Here is a 19,432-nt window from a genome sequence, read left to right as displayed (position 1 = left end):
AATAAATCTCACCGTGTTCTTCCTTGATATGCGTGTGTTTTGTCTCTCCCTTTTGTTGTCGATCGGTTCTTTTGCAGCGATAAATTCTTCGTTAGTATCTTCATGTTCCTCCGACGAAGAAGAGTTATCGACATTATACAGAGGTCTCTTCTCCGGTCTTATGCGAAGCCTTTCAACCAGGCTACTCATATTTTGTTTTCTCTGAAAAATGAAATTTAATCAGAGATATCTGTCCCCTTTGGAGACAGAGGAAAGTGGGGTTTTTGACAAATTCCTTCCTTATGAGATCCGAACAAGTTGCGAATAAATCAATTTATCTTCTTTTAAAGAATAAATTTTAGTAATTACGTAAGTTGTTTTAGCAAAATTTCAAACAGACGGCTATATTGTATTTGATTAAATAGGTACTGAAGGCATAAATATATAAAACTGTTTTTTTAATTGCTTTGGTTTCAAGAATATAATTCCATAGACAGTTACCATCACGCACGCGACACACTAACCTACATTCCGTGCTAATATATATATATAATTGATGATTTAGAGTCAAAGATCTTGATCGCTTCCAAATGTTTAAACGTTTAACACTATTTAAAAAAATATATTAAGATTTTTTTTTAAAAAAAAAACCTTGCACCAAGTCATACAAAAAGCCGCGCGCCAACCTCGCCTAATTCCGCGACTCCAAAACTCTGCGCTCACCAATAACAGACTCGAACATTCAATTAGCTCAGGAGTTGGTGAACACCGCCACCCAACTCCGAGTCAGTCCACCCTCGACCATTGACTATATAACCAAAGAGCTCATTCCCCGTCCCGCAACAACAATTCACCCACCGCACGCGCGTATGATTCATGATGAAGCCCCAGCACTTCATCGTCTTCGCGATCGTCACAGCGACGCTACTGGTGCAGGTTTCCGGTCAGGCCTCGATGGCCTGCACGACGACATTGATCAGCACCTTCACGCCGTGCCTGAACTACCTCACCGGCAGCACTAACGGCGGCGGATCACCGACCCGAGACTGCTGCAAGGCATTTAATTCGGTTATCACCGACAGCACCGACTGTGCTTGTCTGATAATAACAGGGAGCGTCCCGTTTAGCCTCCCCATCAACAGGACTCTGGCCATTTCACTTCCTAAAATTTGCGGTTCATCGTCAGTGCCCCTCCAATGCACAGGCACGTCCATGCCACTTCCAGGCGCAGGTCTGTTACCAGCTATAGATTTTCACATTCTTCGTATACTCGAAGGCACATTAGAGTTTGACTAAATGAATATATTATCATTTGGCAGGAACTCCTATTCCATACGGGCCTTCGCTTCCTCCGCTACGTGAGAAATTTACCCTACTTTTCATTTATGTTAGGCAATTTACTGAATGATGGAATCCTACATCATTATTTGTTTCAGAGCCATTCTCTCCGCCGCCGCCGCCACGGGGAGGCCTAGAAGATTTTCCTCCGTCGCTTCCGCCGGCATCCAGTACCCCGCCTACCAAGGGTTTGACCAGGGCAGCATCCACTGCTGCTGCCGAATTCAGCTGTAAAGCTCACTCATGTCTGCTCGGTGCCTGTATCCACTCTGCTTCTGCTTCTACTTCTACTTCTCAGACTGTTATTTTAGGCAACATTTTGTTCCGATCGTGCACATTGATACCAAACGTTCTTTTATACACAATTAATTCGAAATATGATTTTGTGGATTGAAAAATAGCGGGTATGTGGCCCATCAAGGGCAGTTAAGAGGCCGAGCCTGTATGACTAAGCCGGGCCTCTTGTTGACGCTGGCACACAGCCCAAACGCTCAGTTCAGCGAATTTCTGTAAAGAAAAAATTGTATCCAAATATTCACAGTTTAAATCACTGATATCCATATTGCTTTTAATTATTAAAAATGATTAAGCGCTGCTAGAATGTGCACTTGTTAGTAGGGTTGTAAATAAGTCGAGCCGAGGTGAGTTTTGGAATATTCAAACTTATTTGATAAGGTAATTAAACCGAGCCGAGTTTAAAATGAACCAAGCTTTTGAAATGAATGTTCAAGTTTGGCTTGGTTTATTTTGTATGAGCTTGAGCTTGTTTGAAGCTTAGCTTGAGCTTGGTTCGTTTAGATGTTATCAAGCTCTCAATTCAAACTTGACTTGAGTTTCGTTGGAGCTTGGCTTGAGTTTGGTTTGAGCTTGGTTCGTTTAGATGTTATCAAACTCTCAATTCAAAATTATTTGATTTTTTGAAATTTTTAGTTGTTTGATTAGTTATTAAGTTTGATAATTTAAATTTATTTATTTATTTAATTTAATTTTATTGTTTATTTAGCATATTGATATGAGTTTTATTAATGAATATGATTCGTGAACATTGTTCATGAATATTGTTCACGAACATTGTTCATGAATGTTAACGAGTTGAATACATATGTGTTCAAATTTATTTATTTAGCTTAACGAGTTGTTCAAATTTATTTATTTAATTAATTTTATATATATTAAATGAACATAAATAAATTTTTATCAAGTCGAATATTAAATTTGGACATGAATATCTGATTCATTTACGGCTCTACTAATTTACCTCAGACTGCCTTACTGCATTCGTGCCATAAATCCACTTGTCACATGCTGCAAAAAGCATGCGTGCCTACGTTGCTAAAAAAAATCCTCGTCCAATGAACACATCTGTTGGACGAAGTTATGACGCGTGCCATGCGTTTCCATGTTCGACCTGATTCTTGCTAAGACGCGGAGTTTGAGGGATCATCAATTCTGTCTGTTAGGTATTTTTCTCACAAAAGTAAAAGGTGTCACCGAACGATGTGTCTGACAGCTTGATACGCACGCCACATAGATGATGTATTGCGTGGCTGGGCAGGCACTTCGCAAATTCAATTCACGAGTGTTTCAATTAATGCTGTTTTCATATGTGCAAAGAGATAAAAGTTTTCAATTACAATTTTATACAGGATCTTTTGTACGAAAAAATGCACAGGAAGGTAAACAAATGTATTAAGTTTTCTAGATGCATTAACAAATTTATCACAATTAACGTGATTGAGTCATTTTACATTTAAATTTGATCTATAACTCATTTAGGATACGATAGACCACACCCCCCACTAGTAAATCATATATTCTAAAACAAATTATCTTAAATTCAAATCTTAGACGAAATTACTAAATTCAAAACTTAAAAGTGTAAACTGCTACTTACCAACGTCTATGACTCTCTTTCAAATCCTCCGTACTGGCTTCACATGCATTTCACGAAGCCCCTGACTGATACCTTTCACAGTTACGTGTGTAAGTGAAGACATTGGACATGCAACAGTTGCAGTCTTGCACCCCAAATCGATCATCACTTCATTTCAATCATCTCTTTGTCAAGCGAAGACCCTGGACGGTACGTACGTGCCCCGACCCTCGCCCGCTGAGTTCTTCATTGACGTCGTCGCTTTGCGCACCCGTAATTAACTGCGAACGTGACCACTGTATGCACATGGAAACCATGCATGACGCGCAATGCGCGTCACGTTGCCTTTTTTTGTATAACTCGCAGAGTTTGCAACTTGGTAGTCGTCCGAGGTTAATTTGCCAATTAATTCCGGAGGCATGCAGATTTTTGATGAATTGAATAGAGAGCAGTACTGCAGTGGGCTCACGAGAAGAGACTTTCTCGGCCATTTGCGTAATCTTGCGTAAGGATATAAGGTACTGCTGTTTGGACAATAATGGAAAGTGAAGAGATCGTTCTGGGTCATGCGCGTCTTAATTGATCTGTTTGAATTTGACGCCAAGTTTTGCACACAGTTTGTGTGTGTACCAGACACTGTGATGTACCAGACGTCGATAACAATATTGACAGCAGGCATGCGAGAAACATCACCGGATCGATGTCATTGTTGACGTTTAAGATCAATTTACTAAATACCGTCTCTTTGCTCTTCGGGGAAAGGGAAAAAGGAAAAACAAAAAACAAAAAACAAAAGAATTTTTGGACAATCCTTCGAGTGCCCCACTTTTGATCATTCAACCATAGATCATGAGGCCAGGTCAAAAAGCTTCTGGCTCAAATTAAATCTGTCATCTACGCCCCGGTCCATTCCTCCTGGCTATTTTTTAAAGCTTCCCAAAGCTGCTGTCCCCAACTATGCCAGCCAAATCTGTCATCTTCAGCCTCATACTTTTGCTAATTCCAATTAACGAAAGCAGCAGAAAAAGCAAGCAACCACCATTGGTCATCAATGCCAGAAACTTTTCCAGCAAACTCCTTACGTATGCTCACTGAACATGATTGATACATTTCTTTATCACAGATTCACAGTGACAATAAGTGCGCTAGGAGTTTACCTATCTTTTCCTCAACATATATGACCGAACTAGCTCTATGCACAATTGGGAGCCTTAATCCTCTCATTCTATATATAAAAAAAAGATTCCCTACACTCTTCCAGAGATCAAACTTCTTGATGATGTTCCTTGAGTCAATGATGTCCCTTGCTAAAGGCGGGCACCTTCTTGATAGACAAAATTAGCTGTATACGAGCTAAAACTGGTTACCTCGTGTTGTTAGCAGCTAAAGAATTCTGGTGTGGAAGTCTGAAACATGTTTCTTGATCTTTCCTGGTTATCACACAAGCAAAAATGAACTCAGTTGTAATCCAGCCTCGACCCTGGTTTTTTTTTTTTTTTGAACAAGATCAAACGAAAGGTACCAGACAGTTACCTTTACAGTCACTTAGTAAAATATGGTTGACCGAGGGAGGCTTCTGCATCAAGAACATCAACATCAAGTTATATAATTTAAACAAAAGAAATCATAGTGGAGTCCTTACTTTCAGCAACAAGAACAGGATTGGAGAAAGGAATTTGGGGGAAAAGATGTTTATCCAGTAACTGAAATACAAAATAAGCACCTGCTTTCTTTGCTTGACACCGGGTCCACAGAGATTCTGAAGCTCGTTGTTGGGGCCAATAAGTGCAGAATAACCTGCATTAGTTGAAGACAAAATCAATTCTTCAAAGTGTTCATTATAATTCACTCTGATTTATGCACAGGAGACAGTTTTTTGAATAAAGAAAAAGGCTTAGGGCCTTGGCTTTACAATTTGTGCAGCCACTTCAATAGTAAGTCTCTGTGAAACCATGAGAGTATGGTAGTAGCTCTTCGACCTCTATTCGAGAGCTAGAGCCCATGCTCCTGATTCTGTTGCGATTTATGATTTCGACCTCTGCGTTGAAGACACTGTATACCGGTCTATGATCGGAAAACCTAGACTCTCCGTGTAGATAAGCCAACTGCGTAAGACCTCGGCCATACCACAAGATACGGTCACACCTACATTGATACAAGAATATCTTATTTAGATTTGGTACTAAATTCTAGAAAGTAGACCAATTTAAGGAAGGCACATTTAAAAAAATGCGCCAAAAATATTAGTTAAGAGTACCATGCAGGTGTTCGCCTCTTCTCTTTTCGGTGCATGTCTTCGCCAGCATATCTGTCTGAGTTGTTTGAATATTTGTAGGTGGGAGGAAAGGATATCCCTCCTTCCTTCCATCCTTCAAAAACATGTCCACACCTTTGCTCCCTCCGAAGCTGTTCATGAAGGAAACAGAATAATTAAAGTTGGGCATAGTAGTAGCACTCTGAGAGAGAAGAATCGAAGAATCTTGGCTTTTCCCTATGGCACAATAATTTTTATTTTTTGCCTTCTTAGGGGAGCATCTAGAAAAGCATTACATTCTTAATTGCCCAAGATATTTCCATACTTTTGAAAGATCAAATCCGTCAAAAGCAAAACCGAAAAACACTAACAGTTAAAGTAACACTTGGAAAAAGATGAGCAAACTACCTGATCCTTTTCCAACAATGCTCTCCAGTTGTGCATCTCAACTAGTGCTTTTGCGGACTGATATGAAAGAGCAATACGGTAGTTCAAGTCACCAAGCCATATGATGCGACTAATGCAAGAACAAAAAAGAGCAAGAGAGTTGTGATCATAAAATTCATCCTTTTGCAGTCATAAAATAGTAAATTGTGAAGGTAGTCTTACTCATGATCAAGGATTGTTTCGGGAGACATTTCATTGAATACTTTGCGCACCCTAGGAAACTTTGTTTTCCTTAAGATCTCAATCACATCTGCGTTCCTCCGCAGTTCATCCCCTTCTTTCTCTCCTGAGGTTAGGTGAGTACAGATGAAGCAAAAGCTTGTGCGGTGCAACGACATGCTGATTGCTATTGAGCCCTACAGACAGAGAAGGGAACATTCTATTCAAGAGCAGCTCACAAAGGTTTGCAAGAAACAAAAGCAAATAATATTAATGAGTTTTAGGTAGGTAAATAGTAAACAAGACTTTAAGCAAAAAGAATGTAGCATCCATATCATGTAAAATATGAAATTAAATGTTAAATAGAACAATATTTACATACCTTGTTTCAAGGTAACCCATTGTCCTCACAACACAGGATAATCAAGTTCTTTATTTCGCTTCTAATTTCAAATAGATTAGCAGAGTAGATAAACCTGGCCATCCATATACTATCATTTTTTAGCCTATAGGCACATAGACCATATAGTATTATTGTCACGATGCAATAATGAACAAGTATATGCCTTGTCATTCTTATTGATTAATTAGCTATGCCAACCAAAAAATTTACAATCAAGTAAATATTACCTGATTGACGTTTTGGGATTTGAGCCGACCAACAACCAGATGCTCCAGTATCATTTTCTTTTTTGTCATTTGCATCATCCGTTCTTCAATTGTTCCTCTAGTGATCAGCCTATATATCATAACCTGCAATTGAGTTACAGAAATGTGCATTATATTCACATAATATAAGCATGAGGACATACATGGCACTCATACAAATTCTCATGTAATATAAACACAAACACAGTATACAAGCATAGCACTATCCAGTTCAAGAAATTCTACCCAACCTTATTAGTCTGGCCTAGCCTATGAGCCCTTGCCATGGCTTGAAGATCTGCATGTGGATTCCAATCACTGTAAACCAATATTGTGAATAAGTTTCAGTAACAAGCATGGAAAAATACATAGAACGAAAACGGATCGAGCATGGAAATGGATCGAGAAATGTTGGGTAATCATTACCTATCATAGATGAACACAGTATCAGCAGTTGCAAGGTTTATACCCAATCCACCAGCTCTAGTAGAAAGAAGGAAACAAAACTTGGTTGAATTCTTGGCATTAAAACGATCTATTCGTATTTGTCTTTCAGATCCACTAACTTTCCCATCAATACGTTCATAGGTCCATTTCTAACAAAATGAAAATGAAAATAAAAAAATAAAATTATATATATATAGAAATAAACAAATCAAACCTACATAGCAACATTTAGTTTAAGGCACAACCAACATGCAAATGCCTGTGGTTGCATCAAGGAATAGTTAAGATAACAGCCATACTTACATTGTAGCTCAAGTAATCTTCCAACAAGTCCAGCATATGTTGAAATTGTGTATATATAAGAACCCTATGACCTTGTTCCTTGAGCCTCACCATCATTTTATCCAACAATTGCATTTTCCCAGAAGCATCTAAAAGTTGTCTGGATAAACAAATAGGAAGTGAAAAGTTTGCCACTGTTTGAAAATAGATTGTCACCAAAATTTTGGCATACAAGGAAAAAGTAGGAGAGGAAGCAAATAAAAAGAACCAGATCCTATCTGGGCGAAGCACCAAGAAGTAATTTCATTTTAGAATTGACTGAGGTTCAACATCATCTTCACCAAACCAAGTCTGCCCTAACAATTTGGAGTTGGATATATGAATCTTTACCATATACAAGGAGATATTAACAATATTGAAACCAATTGAAAGTCATGCTTTTCAATTGATTGATATTCTTTACCTACCTCATCCCCTTAGATCTTCCATTATAATTCAACTCTTCTACCTATCAAACCCATTAGTTGTCTTTCAACAAGTTAATATCATCTCAAAATATTACCTCAACGGGAGCTAGACATAAATGATCTCAAATATTAATATTTTTATTTTTATCCTTTCGAACATCCCTTAGCATTCTTGTCTCTGCTACATCTCCTATCAGTTCAATAGTCCAATTCATCAAGTATGATGAGTCAAAGAACAGTCTTTTGAACTTTCCCTATCAACAAAAGACTCAAGAATCTAGTTCCCAGTTTAACCTCCTGCATCCGATCCTGCATCCGATCGGAAGCAATGGACAAAGCTGGACGACAGCACTCGGTGATGCTCTCGACAGAAGAACTAGACGTTCTGATCGAAACACGAGCAGCTAAGCTTGTGGAACAAAGGCAGAAGTCGCAAGCCGAGCGGAATGAGCAGCAAGCGACATCAGCATCAGGTGGCCGAGCGGAAGTACCGCCAACCACGGTTCCATTCCATCGGGCTCTATTCCACACTCCTGAAGCCGCAGCAGTTAATCGTGATCGAGGATCTTCTTCAGATGAAGTACCAAGACGAGACAGCAGAAAAGGCAAAGCCCCCCGAGCGAAAGTCTCGCCCAAACGGATCAACCGTCAATTCTCAGAGGCTATTCTACAAGACCCTCTGCCAAAACACTATGTGCCCCCGGCGATCGGTGAATACAATGGAACTACCGACCCGGATGATCATTTGGGTAAGTTCGACAACACGGCTACCCTTCATCAATACACAGATGGGGTGAAGTGTCGAGTTTTTCTAACCACCCTCTCGGGGTCGGCTCAACGGTGGTTTCGGAGATTGCCGGACGGATCTATCTCAAGTTTCAAGGACTTCCGCACGGCCTTCCTTCACCACTTTGCCAGCAGTCGGCGCTATCAGAAGACTAGTGTCAGTCTGTTCGCCATCAAACAAGAAGCCCGCGAATCGCTCCAAGCCTATATCCAGCGGTTCAACAAGGTGGTCATGGATATCCCTACGGCCACCTCGGAGACTATGATGAATGCCTTCACACAAGGCCTCGTGGACGGGGATTTCTTCCGATCGCTCATTCGGAAGTCGCCTCGAGACTACGACCATATGCTACACAGGGCCAACGAATACATCAATGTGGAGCGAACGGGCTACTCCTGCCGAGCGGAAACCTCACACCGCTCATCACCCGCACAGAGGACCGAGGGCCGAAGCAATCCGCTCCCCCCATACTAGGTCACACGTGCAAGAGGTAGCTGCCGAGCGGCCCAAGCCAAAGAAGAAGTGGACCCCAATGTTCTGCTCATTCCCACAGACGACGCCAAATTGATCCTGTCCGAATCGATGAATCAACGGACGCTGGGCACATGGCGCTCTCCTTCTCGCTGACGTAGATCTACGGCAGGACGTACGGAGCTCCGGCGAACCTGCACAGAAGTCGGGCCGGGAAGGGATTCCGTGCAGGTTCGCCGGAGCTCCGTACGTCCTGCCGTAGTTCTACGTCAGCGAGAAGGAGAGCGCCACGTGCTCAGCGTCCGTTGATTCATCGATTCGGACAGGATCAACATATATCAACAAGATTTATCTTCAATATGACACATCAGTTCATCTAATACTGATGTGAAAAGGATAGGAAAAACAGTTGGCGCACTCCCATAAGCTCTCACAAAGGTAACCACATTGTAATCCATATCTTTTATCACATTAATACTAGGTAATTCATTGGCTGAATAATTAAGAAATTGATGGAGGATCAAGGAACTCCTTATAGAAATCTGCAAATATGAAACCAATGTTCGGATACATGGTATATCATCGATTAACCCTTCAGGTCATGAATGGGATAGCATTGTACAAGAGACCTGAATCTTCAAAAAACACTTAGCATCGTGTAACAAATTCCTTGTTTTATCACAATAAACATCACGAGCACAAAAAATGAATTCAGACTTCACCTGAAACCTTCATTAGCATCAGTTGGTTCAATTGCAGGTTCTACACCTTCCAACATATATGCATGGCAGCATAGCTTACGAAGTTCCATAACAACATTGATGAGTGATATCTGCATTTACAAAGAAAAATAGGCAATGAGCATCAATATTGATGCACCATCTCACTTCAGCCCAAAAATAATACCTGAGGCCCGCCACGACGAGCAAGTATTTGGTAATTACGAGTGAGGATGGCCTTATAATATTCTTTTTGCACATTACTTAACTCAACCCTTAAAATTAATTCCTTCTTCGGAGGAAGATCCTTCATAACATCTTTCTTTACTCCTACAATAATGAAAACAGTGGCCTCAATGAGTTAAGAAAAGTATCACACTTCCAATTCCAAGTCCTACTATAAATACAACAAAAATACATGCTAAAACAGGTTAACATCCAAAAACATTGTAATGTATCAACAAGGAAACCTGTAAAAGTTGCTTAACAAAAAAAACTTAAATGGGAACCATATTTTATTGTGCCAGTTGAACTTCCATAACATTCCACATCGAAACACAGTATAAAGTTCTTATCAGAATTTCATAGCACATCCCTTCTTAACAAAGCATCTATCCTTGGAACCCCATACACATGATATCCTTTATATTCTTCAGTTTTTCTGTCATTAATTGAATGAATAACCAAGTGATTCAGGAAAAAACCGTTTCCAAATCTTAATAATTGATTGGGGAAGAACCTATCTATGCCTGCATGAGATTACTTGACCTATATAAAGTGTGAGGATGTGGCAAGCACAGTCCAAGAGCACAAGCGTAGCCATGCATGGATAAATGTTATAATCCTAATTCTAGCAAGCTTTGAACAGAATGGGAACAATACCAAGATATATACTAACCTGCACCGCCAAGTATCATTCAGCAAGACAACAAAGACAAAGAAACACTTGTTTAGTGGCATCGATATGTCAGACAAGAAAATACAAGTTTCCACATTGGGTCTTAAGAGGGAAATGTGGGGTCAGGGTTTTGGATATCTGAAACAGATTTTGGATTTTGACAACATGACAGACGTCCTGTTATATATCACTCAATAAAATCACAAATAAAAATGAGCATGTAATCTATTGTGCCAATCTATTATATCGATTATATGCATGAATACCAGCTAGTCAAATTGTGATAAAAAAGTATGAACAATTTGATCAACCAGGCCACTATACACAGAATTTTGTATGAGTAAGAATATAAACACAAAAATAGGTTTTGCAAAATACAATCAGCACACTTGTAAATAAAATCAATCAAATACATTAATATTAAAAGAACTACCAAAATCAAGTAACTCAATACAATAAATCCAATTTATACTTTTGAAAATTCCTAGAGCATATACATTCATCAAAGTAAGAAATATCAACAGTTAGCAATTGCAGAGAATATTCATTATATTAAATGTGTGTGTGTGTGTGTCTAAGAAAGTAGAAATATATTCTCTGAAAAAACGAAATAAAAAAGAAGATTACTCCTTAGGAGGTGTGGGGCCAGCATCTTGTGAAGCCTATCAATTTGCTCTTCCTGGTTTATATCCTTGAACTCCTTCTGGAAATCTTCGATGCTTGCAAACTAAAAACAATAATAGTTAAATACTATAGTTAAATAAATTTCTAGAATGCATGTTCTTCAAAAACGAAACTCCAAGTAAACTTGAGCAAGAAATCAATAATTCCAAATAACAAATCTCAAGCAAATTGAACAATGTGAATCTTTCATAAATCTTGGTTGAGGCAATGATAGTTCCACTAAACCATAAATTGGATGAGATGCATAATAACTATGCAAGAAAAGGGAAAAGAAAAACAACATGTGAATGTGCAACTGAGTTATACGATAAAATGTTTCACCATCCTACAAAGGACTAGGAGAAGCAAAATTCAAATAATACTAACCTTTCCTGCATCAAGGAAGTGCATAAGCATGAATAGCTCGTCCAGGTTGTTCTGAGAAAAAACAGAAATATCCTATGAATGACTAGACATTTTTTATTGAAAAACAAATTGAAGATATAAGGAATCCCAGAATATCTAACATACATAAATTTACACAGCAAACAAACACGATGAAGCACTAAAAGTTCTTGATGCAATAGAAAGATTATCTTCAAGAAATTATATGAGAACTTTTAGATGATCTTATCCATAAACAGCATCTAACTTTAGTTCGTAGCGCTCAGAAATGAGAAATTTACATGATGTGCATTTGTTTTTCATATCTTGAAAGTCACAAAATGTTAGGAAGAAAAACCTATTGCTTTTAATGCCTTTATAATCATAATTGATTAAATCAAACAGTGCAGTCTTTTTTTTTTCAAACAAAAGAATTCAACCTAAGAAATATAATCACCAGATGAAAATCATCATTATGAGATTATATATCAAGCAAACTCATCCAAGATTCATGTCATAAGGGCACATCATCAGGTAGTAAGTTGAGAAAACAAGAAATTTCCATTAAAATGATCAGAGAGCACAACCACCTGAAGAGGGGTTCCAGTTAAAAGGACACGATGTTTTGTTGAGTAGAGTTTCAGTGAATGGAATAATTTGGATTCCTTGTTCTTCAGTCTGTGGCCTTCATCCACAATCTACAAAGGTACAATTGTTAGAAATGTGCAAAACTATATTTAAAGATAAACACAAAAAGAACGACTTACCATGCACTCCCATTCTATAGACTTTAGAACAGCTGAGTCCATGTTAATCATTTCATACGAGGTTAACAGTACGTTGAACTTGATCCGTGCTTGTTTATTTTGGTTACTAGATTGCATAAGCTTCTTTTTTTTATGCTTCTTAGACTTAAGTTTTGGGTAATAAAACTCATATTTCCTAATAACCTCACGAGCCTGGGAAGATCCAACGTACATTACCTATAACAGATATATTAGATTAGTTCATAGAAAGGATTTGAGCATATAAGCACATAAGCAACTTCACAGTTGTTGTTCAAGACTCACAACATTCATATGTGGAGCCCAGGTTGCAAACTCACGCTCCCAGTTGCGCAGCGTTGATAGTGGTGCAACCACTAAATAAGGAGAGATGTTCTCTTCAAACAAAGAAGCTAAAAAGGCAATGCTTTGTATGGTCTTTCCTGTACATAACAGAGATTTGTCTCATTATTAACAAAAGATCAATTTCACATAGATCATTGTTTTCAAATTGCTACAAGGTAATATTACCAAGACCCATCTCATCAGCAAGGATGACATGTGTACTTTTAGACCATGAAAACCTCAGGAAATTCAAGCCCTCAAGTTGATATGGATGCAATTTACCTTCAATAATACCAAAAGCAACATGACGTTAAACCAAATCTAAAAGATATTGATATTCTAAATAGTTAACATGATAATAGTATTAATACATAAACTTACCGGAAAGAAATTCTGGAGTGGCATCATATTGTTGAAAGTCTTTCTGTTTTTGCTTCAACTCCAAATTGGGGTTAAGACTTTTACTCTTACTGCGGGATTTCTTTGGACGTCTCGATTGAATCATTTCATATCTTTCGATATCAGGCTTGAAGGTGGAAATATCAGACCCCACTTCCCATGTACACTCATCATAAGCAAGTTCTTTCCATTTTACAAAATATTCACGCTCATCACCAGTATTCCTGTGAAAAATACACGACTAAAACAGTGAAGTAGTGCAAAATTAAAGTAGCATTTGAATACAAAAAAATGAAAAAAAATAAAAAATGGCAAACACACAAATCATAGAAACAAAAGTGTATAGTCAAACAGACACGATGGCTCAGCCATACAGTGCAATGAGATGTTGAGATGTTATCCAGAAACTTGTGTAAGCTCAAAATATGAGATATAGGATGAACACGACAATAACAACAGTAACCCAAAAGAGACTACCTTTAATAATACAACTCAGCTAAATGAGCTATTTCCTAAAATTTAAATACATAAAGGCTAATATACTCCCATCTGTTAGTCTATAATCTTTTTCCTGCACAACAATAAAAGTGCTCCCAGCCATTTGAGATCATCTAAACAAAGATCTTTCTTCCAGCCACTTACACTAATCTTGTTTACTGACATAATTGTATGAAAGAAAGTTAATCTTGTGCTTATTAGACTTAAACTTCCTTTCCCTTCACCTCTGCCCAATTTTAATAAAAATAAAGGAATTGGACCGAATAAGGAATTAAATTCCCTCCTCCTCTCCTCTCCTCTTCCTGTCAATTATCAGGAAGAAATTAATTTTTTGGTTTTTTTTCCTTTTCTTTTACCTCGTACTTGATACTTCCATCCAAGTAAGCACTGCATTAAAGAAGATAAAAGAGGAAGAATAAACAAGAACTGTCTTAACTTTCATCAATTTGTTCTTGTTAGTTATTCTATAATCAAAAGCAATTACACCTACTCACGAGATATTTGTGGTGACTGACAAATTTAATCTATTTAGCCTAAAATGCTAAAAAAGGACACGAAATTGCCCACTACAATTACTTGAACCCATAACTTGAACTTGCAATTCATTTTTATTCTGAATAGATGAATGAAAACTAAGGAAAAGGAAAGAAACATAGACCAAACATGCTAGTTTACTGTAACACCAAAAACAAATTTAACTGAGCAAAGAACTACCAACCATAACATTGATAATTGCACAAATGAAACAGACATGGTCATTAGGATGAAATCCTACCGATATACAAGGAGTGATCCATAGGTTAGGATCATAGTATCAAGAAATGTTGGATCCATATAATTTAATAAGAATATTTTAAAAAATAATCCTCTATTTGACATTTAAAATTTATCATATGTATTAAATGTCAATATTTACTATTAATATTAATGTTCACACTATCATTCCAAATACATGAAGCATATAAAAAACTACTGATACAGTGAATATATTAAAAATACAATAAATTATCAAAGTATTCAGCTCTATATATCAAATAGTAACTTTTATAAGGTGAATAAAAATCATGAGAAAAATAATAATAGCTGAGAGGATAACAATAATTAAAAATAAATTTTCTACTTAGGAATCAAAAAGTATCACAAAGTAATTATTTTCTATAGCAAATGTCAATTGTTATTTGACTGAAAATATAATGTTTGAAACCAAGATTCTGCACAGGAATAGTAAGCATGCATAAGATTAGATTGTAGGTTCATAAAATGCCAACCCAATTCAGATCTTAGTTGGGATCTAAATGCTACTAGAGATTTGGATCAGGTTAGTTTGGATCAAAGGATCCTGTAATCCTTAGATATGGATCGCAATTTTGGTTACTATAAAAAAAGATTATGTTCATAGTTGTTGTAAATAAGGTGAAGTGAATGATAAACTAGTGAATTCCTTCAGATACTTAATATCAACCTGCTAGCAAGGACTCTGTCGACAGTGGTCCACTCGGGACGAATAGCCACCCAATCATCATCTGACTTATTCAATGTTTCCATTTGTTTGTGGAAAGTGTTTAACCTACTCTTCAATCGAGGATGAGTCTTGGCAGCTTTTATAAATTCTTTCTCGGGAACCCTGATTAAGAGGCATAATTGCACGGTTAAAATGTGCTCAAATTTAAGAAATACTCCAGAGAGAATGAAAAAAATAAAGTACATTAGGTCGTAAAATAAAATCAATTAACAATGCATATGAAACTATTAAAAGACAAAAATAGCTGATATTCAAATACCAAGTGCAATGAAGGTATGAAAACCCTTTCCATTTAACAAGATATTGTTTGACTTTAGTCTGACTTGAAAAAAACTTGGTAGAATCATTCTTATCCGCCATTGTTGGGCGCATTTCACAATCTAAAATCTTTTCAACTTCAGTTAAGGGGCTCACCTGAAAATAAGCAGTGTCAACAATAATCAGAAACTCATTAATAAACAAAAGATAAAAGTAAGGACCTAAAAAACATACACATTCAGGACAGCTCCATGTATCACCTAAAAGTGCTCTGGAAGAAGGGTATAAGCACCCTTTGTGAAAAGCATAGGTACATGTAGTACAGTTAATGAGGCTCTCACTGGCCCCACAAAATTGGCATGAATCTTCTTTCTGCGAAGGGGAAAAAAGTATCATTGATATGTTAGTAAAAAAAATTACAACCTAGGAGCATAAAAAAACCTGAAGCCAAACTGAACTAGTGGATATTCCATACACCATGCTGTATATATGTCTCCTTTTTGGGAAAGTAGGATGACAATTCGACACATGCTAGTCTTCCTATTAATTAAATATATCATTGTATCTATAACAACTTTGTTAAACAATGATTTTACGGCATAAAATGAACTTTCTAGATAGAAAACAACATCTTTGAATAACTAGCCTGCACAGAAAGGTGTAACTAGCAATCAGTAGCACAAAGAATTTGTATGACAATGTAGTTCCTATTTCTACTTCCCAATTATAATGGTATGGCTCTAGGAGTATTGTACAAAATCCATCACAAATTAGTACTGACAAGTTGTCATGATTAAGATAGATACTGATGGTGTAGTAATTTGCTAATTCATGACAAATAAGCAAGAAATGCAGAGTCCAAAAACTATAGCATGTAAGCAATGGCGGAGTATGATTGTATAAATAGTATCAATCAAAAATATCACAGAAATAATGCAGTGCTTAAGAAGATTACACAGTAAATTAATGGAAATAATAGTTTACATACGTTGGCCTACCATTCAAACCAACAAGCCATGGACCGAGACATTGCTCATGAAACAAAAGATAGGCAATTGAAGTGGAAAGGGCAATGAGGTTTTGTATGACAATTGTGCACCCAGAATAAGGGAGAAAAGAAAAACTACAGCACTGGGTAGTTAAGAAAGTACAAAAAACTTAGTATACCCAATATAAGGAACTTCAAATGAATGAGGTCTCTAAGACTAAGATTACATTGGTTATAAAAACAAATCAGATCCAAAACAATGGTGATAAAAAATTTTCCATTCTTTACTTGGACAGAAACACTTGAGGCTATATGCTTAAATCGTTAGAAATATAGGGCAAATAAAAAACAGTGGATATTTTTCCCATTTATTTAGGAGATACTTTATGGCAAAAGTGGTTGATTACAAAGGGTCCAATTTTTCTGGATTTTATATCTGCCCAAATGTGGGTGGAAATGAAAGCAAAACTCTGTGTGTGTGTGTGTGTGTGTTAGCTGTGAGTATACATATACAAATCACTATAGAGCACTGTTCTCACCTTAGCCACTATACTCACCTACCATGCCAAAACATCAATAGCCATTTTCCTAGGAGACACCAAATTTTCAACATCTCCAGTGACACTTTGCACACAACCACACTGCACGAGGATATCAACAGATATAATTATTCAGATTTTCCTCCTTCAAGTGATCCTTAAAGTAAAGGTCGTTATTCATTCTCCCGGCATGATACAAAATGGACCAACGGAATTCTTTACAGATTCAAGAGCAAGCAAAACTAGGTAAGTTGTTACTGCTTTGCCATCCATTGTTTTCCCTGAATCATCAAAATCATTCAAGTAAACAGAGAGTGACAGTTTTCATCTTCCATTTTTCATCCGCTCCTTTCATTCACCAAACAGGGTGAAAATTCAATAATAAAACAAAGCTACACAATAAACGAGTCACAAGCCCACCCAGCTTCAGTTTAAAGTTATATGTGTTCCTTTAAACAAAACACTCGAGAATCGCCATGAGAGTAGCAGAGAGAGAAAGGGGAAAAAAACGTACCGCGTCAACCCTCTTAAACTTTTCGGCCGGTTTCTCCTCCAGCTTTCTCTTCAATGCCTTGGAGACGACGAAATCGTCGTCGTCGGACTCGTCAAGGTTATAGAGAGGCCGCTTCTCGGACCTCACTCGGAGTCGCTCCACCAAACTACTCATTGTCGCCGATCCTCCCTAGATCCCCCGGCCAGCGCGGGGTGACAGACCTAGCAGACACCTGCACAATGCTTCCGACGACAAGAACTGAGATCTCGTCCCACTCGCCGTCTCCTTCCCTCCGACTGAGAAACCCTAGGACACCACCGCGCCGAGAAGGATCGACGGGCAAATTGTCACTCGGTGTGCCTTCAGATGAGTCTAACTTTATTGAGCAGAGGCCGATTAGATCGCGACAACGACTAATTAAAACATTCGATCGTAAACTCCTCCCCCGCATTTGCGGTGACAATGGGCCCATGCCTAGCTGGGCTGGGTCTAGCTCGGCCAGAACTCAATGGACTAACACCAAACATGGATAAATAATGCAGCCATTCACCGACATAACATCAACAACAACGGTAGCCTGGCTCGAAGTGAGCATTGAACTGAATTAGGAATGATAATAAATAGAATTCAGATCGGATTTTATATTTTTCTTCTACAGATCGGCATCTATAAATCATAGGATATTCATAGATCGGATATCTATTCTACTAATAATTTTGTTTCTTTTCATCCAACCATTATTATTATATCATAAAATATAATTAAAAATAATATATATACTCTAAAGTTGAACAAACGAAGACTCCTCGCTATCCTACGTGTCAAAAGGAGCGACCGATTCAGAAAAAGGATCTCTAGTATTGATCCTTTGATACTCAAATCAATAATCAACTTTTAGAAGAGGAACAATGAAATCAATAATAATAAGTGTATAAAATTATGTAGCATCACGTATCTTCATCTGTGGACTAAGACTCTTATTTATAATGTCACTGGTGTATCTATACACGAATTTCGAAGTACTTTCAAAAAAGGATAGATCACAAAGTGACTCTAGCACCTTTCCTAAAATGAACTTCAAATCTCTATAATTTAGTAAGTTGGAAGCTTTAAAAGTATTATTTACTTGTAAAATATTCTATGCCCTCTATTACACAAAATACAAAAATAGTGTATTAATATGTTGGGATATGGGGCCTGTAATTGACTACTTTGACTAACCAATCGAATCACTGATATAGTCCGACCAACCCTTACTCCTGAGAGGCACCAAGCCAGTGTTTATGAATGCAGTCAACAACTCGACTTTTACTCAGCTTCTTTATTTGAACCGCAAGCAACCAAGTGGTAGCATATTCAATCGGACCATATGTCTGATCAACTAAAGCACTCGGTCGAGATAATTGATACTTGGTTTCATGCTTCATCATTGTTTATGAAATCGGACTTCGAAACCCGATCGATCGAAGGGTCCTATCGAGCGAGCACCTGGCTTACACACTCCATCCGCGCATAAGATTGGAACTCGAAGCCCGACTAGCTCATAGATCCAGTTGGGCATTCTCTTATTTTGAATGTTGTTGGCCATCCTTTAACTTGGACTCCCACGTCAGCCAACCCATATATATATATATATTCGGGTCAAATATCGAATCCTTCATCAAGTGTTCAGAAGAAATTATCATCCCTAGACTCAACTCTACCAAGTCTAATCTAGGTGAGGCATAATATACGAAGTAGATTGAGTTCCACCCGTATATCATGAAAAGAAATACTACAATTAATACTTCAATAACTTAAAGCATCTATG

The 19,432-nt window shown here is 37.6% G+C and overlaps 3 protein-coding genes across 3 annotated transcripts; 1 reads left to right on the top strand and 2 right to left on the bottom strand.

Moving 5' to 3' along the window:
- Positions 1-824: 824 nt before the first annotated feature.
- Positions 825-1,711, top strand: LOC122042218 (non-specific lipid transfer protein GPI-anchored 21-like). Its single transcript, XM_042602224.1, has 3 exons — positions 825-1,210; positions 1,299-1,337; positions 1,416-1,711. The coding sequence occupies exons 1-3, from the start codon at positions 856-858 to the stop codon at positions 1,709-1,711; spliced, it is 690 nt and encodes a 229-aa protein (XP_042458158.1). The 5' UTR covers positions 825-855.
- A 2,157-nt stretch (positions 1,712-3,868) lies between these two features.
- Positions 3,869-12,625, bottom strand: LOC122042209 (CHD3-type chromatin-remodeling factor PICKLE-like). The gene is made up of 17 exons (XM_042602212.1): positions 12,584-12,625; positions 12,407-12,514; positions 11,820-11,870; positions 11,397-11,496; positions 10,059-10,201; positions 9,875-9,984; positions 7,449-7,587; positions 7,125-7,294; positions 6,950-7,016; positions 6,681-6,803; positions 6,054-6,247; positions 5,853-5,961; positions 5,448-5,596; positions 5,103-5,335; positions 4,914-4,987; positions 4,724-4,766; positions 3,869-4,620 (listed from the first exon to the last, which is right to left on the bottom strand). Exons 1-14 carry the CDS (start codon positions 12,623-12,625, stop codon positions 5,119-5,121), a joined length of 1,722 nt encoding a protein of 573 aa, XP_042458146.1. The 3' UTR covers positions 3,869-4,620; positions 4,724-4,766; positions 4,914-4,987; positions 5,103-5,118.
- Positions 12,626-12,862: 237 nt separating this feature from the next.
- Positions 12,863-18,031, bottom strand: LOC122042198 (CHD3-type chromatin-remodeling factor PICKLE-like). Its single transcript, XM_042602202.1, has 7 exons — positions 17,644-18,031; positions 15,837-15,974; positions 15,604-15,758; positions 15,285-15,446; positions 13,307-13,548; positions 13,112-13,207; positions 12,863-13,023 (listed from the first exon to the last, which is right to left on the bottom strand). The coding sequence occupies exons 1-7, from the start codon at positions 17,794-17,796 to the stop codon at positions 12,863-12,865; spliced, it is 1,107 nt and encodes a 368-aa protein (XP_042458136.1). The 5' UTR covers positions 17,797-18,031.
- Positions 18,032-19,432: the final 1,401 nt, after the last annotated feature.

This window comes from Zingiber officinale, chromosome 1B, assembly GCF_018446385.1.
Source record: "Zingiber officinale cultivar Zhangliang chromosome 1B, Zo_v1.1, whole genome shotgun sequence".
NCBI lineage: Eukaryota > Viridiplantae > Streptophyta > Magnoliopsida > Zingiberales > Zingiberaceae > Zingiber > Zingiber officinale.
Note: the sequence above shows the minus strand (reverse complement) of the source record. Positions and strands in the feature narration are given on the sequence as shown.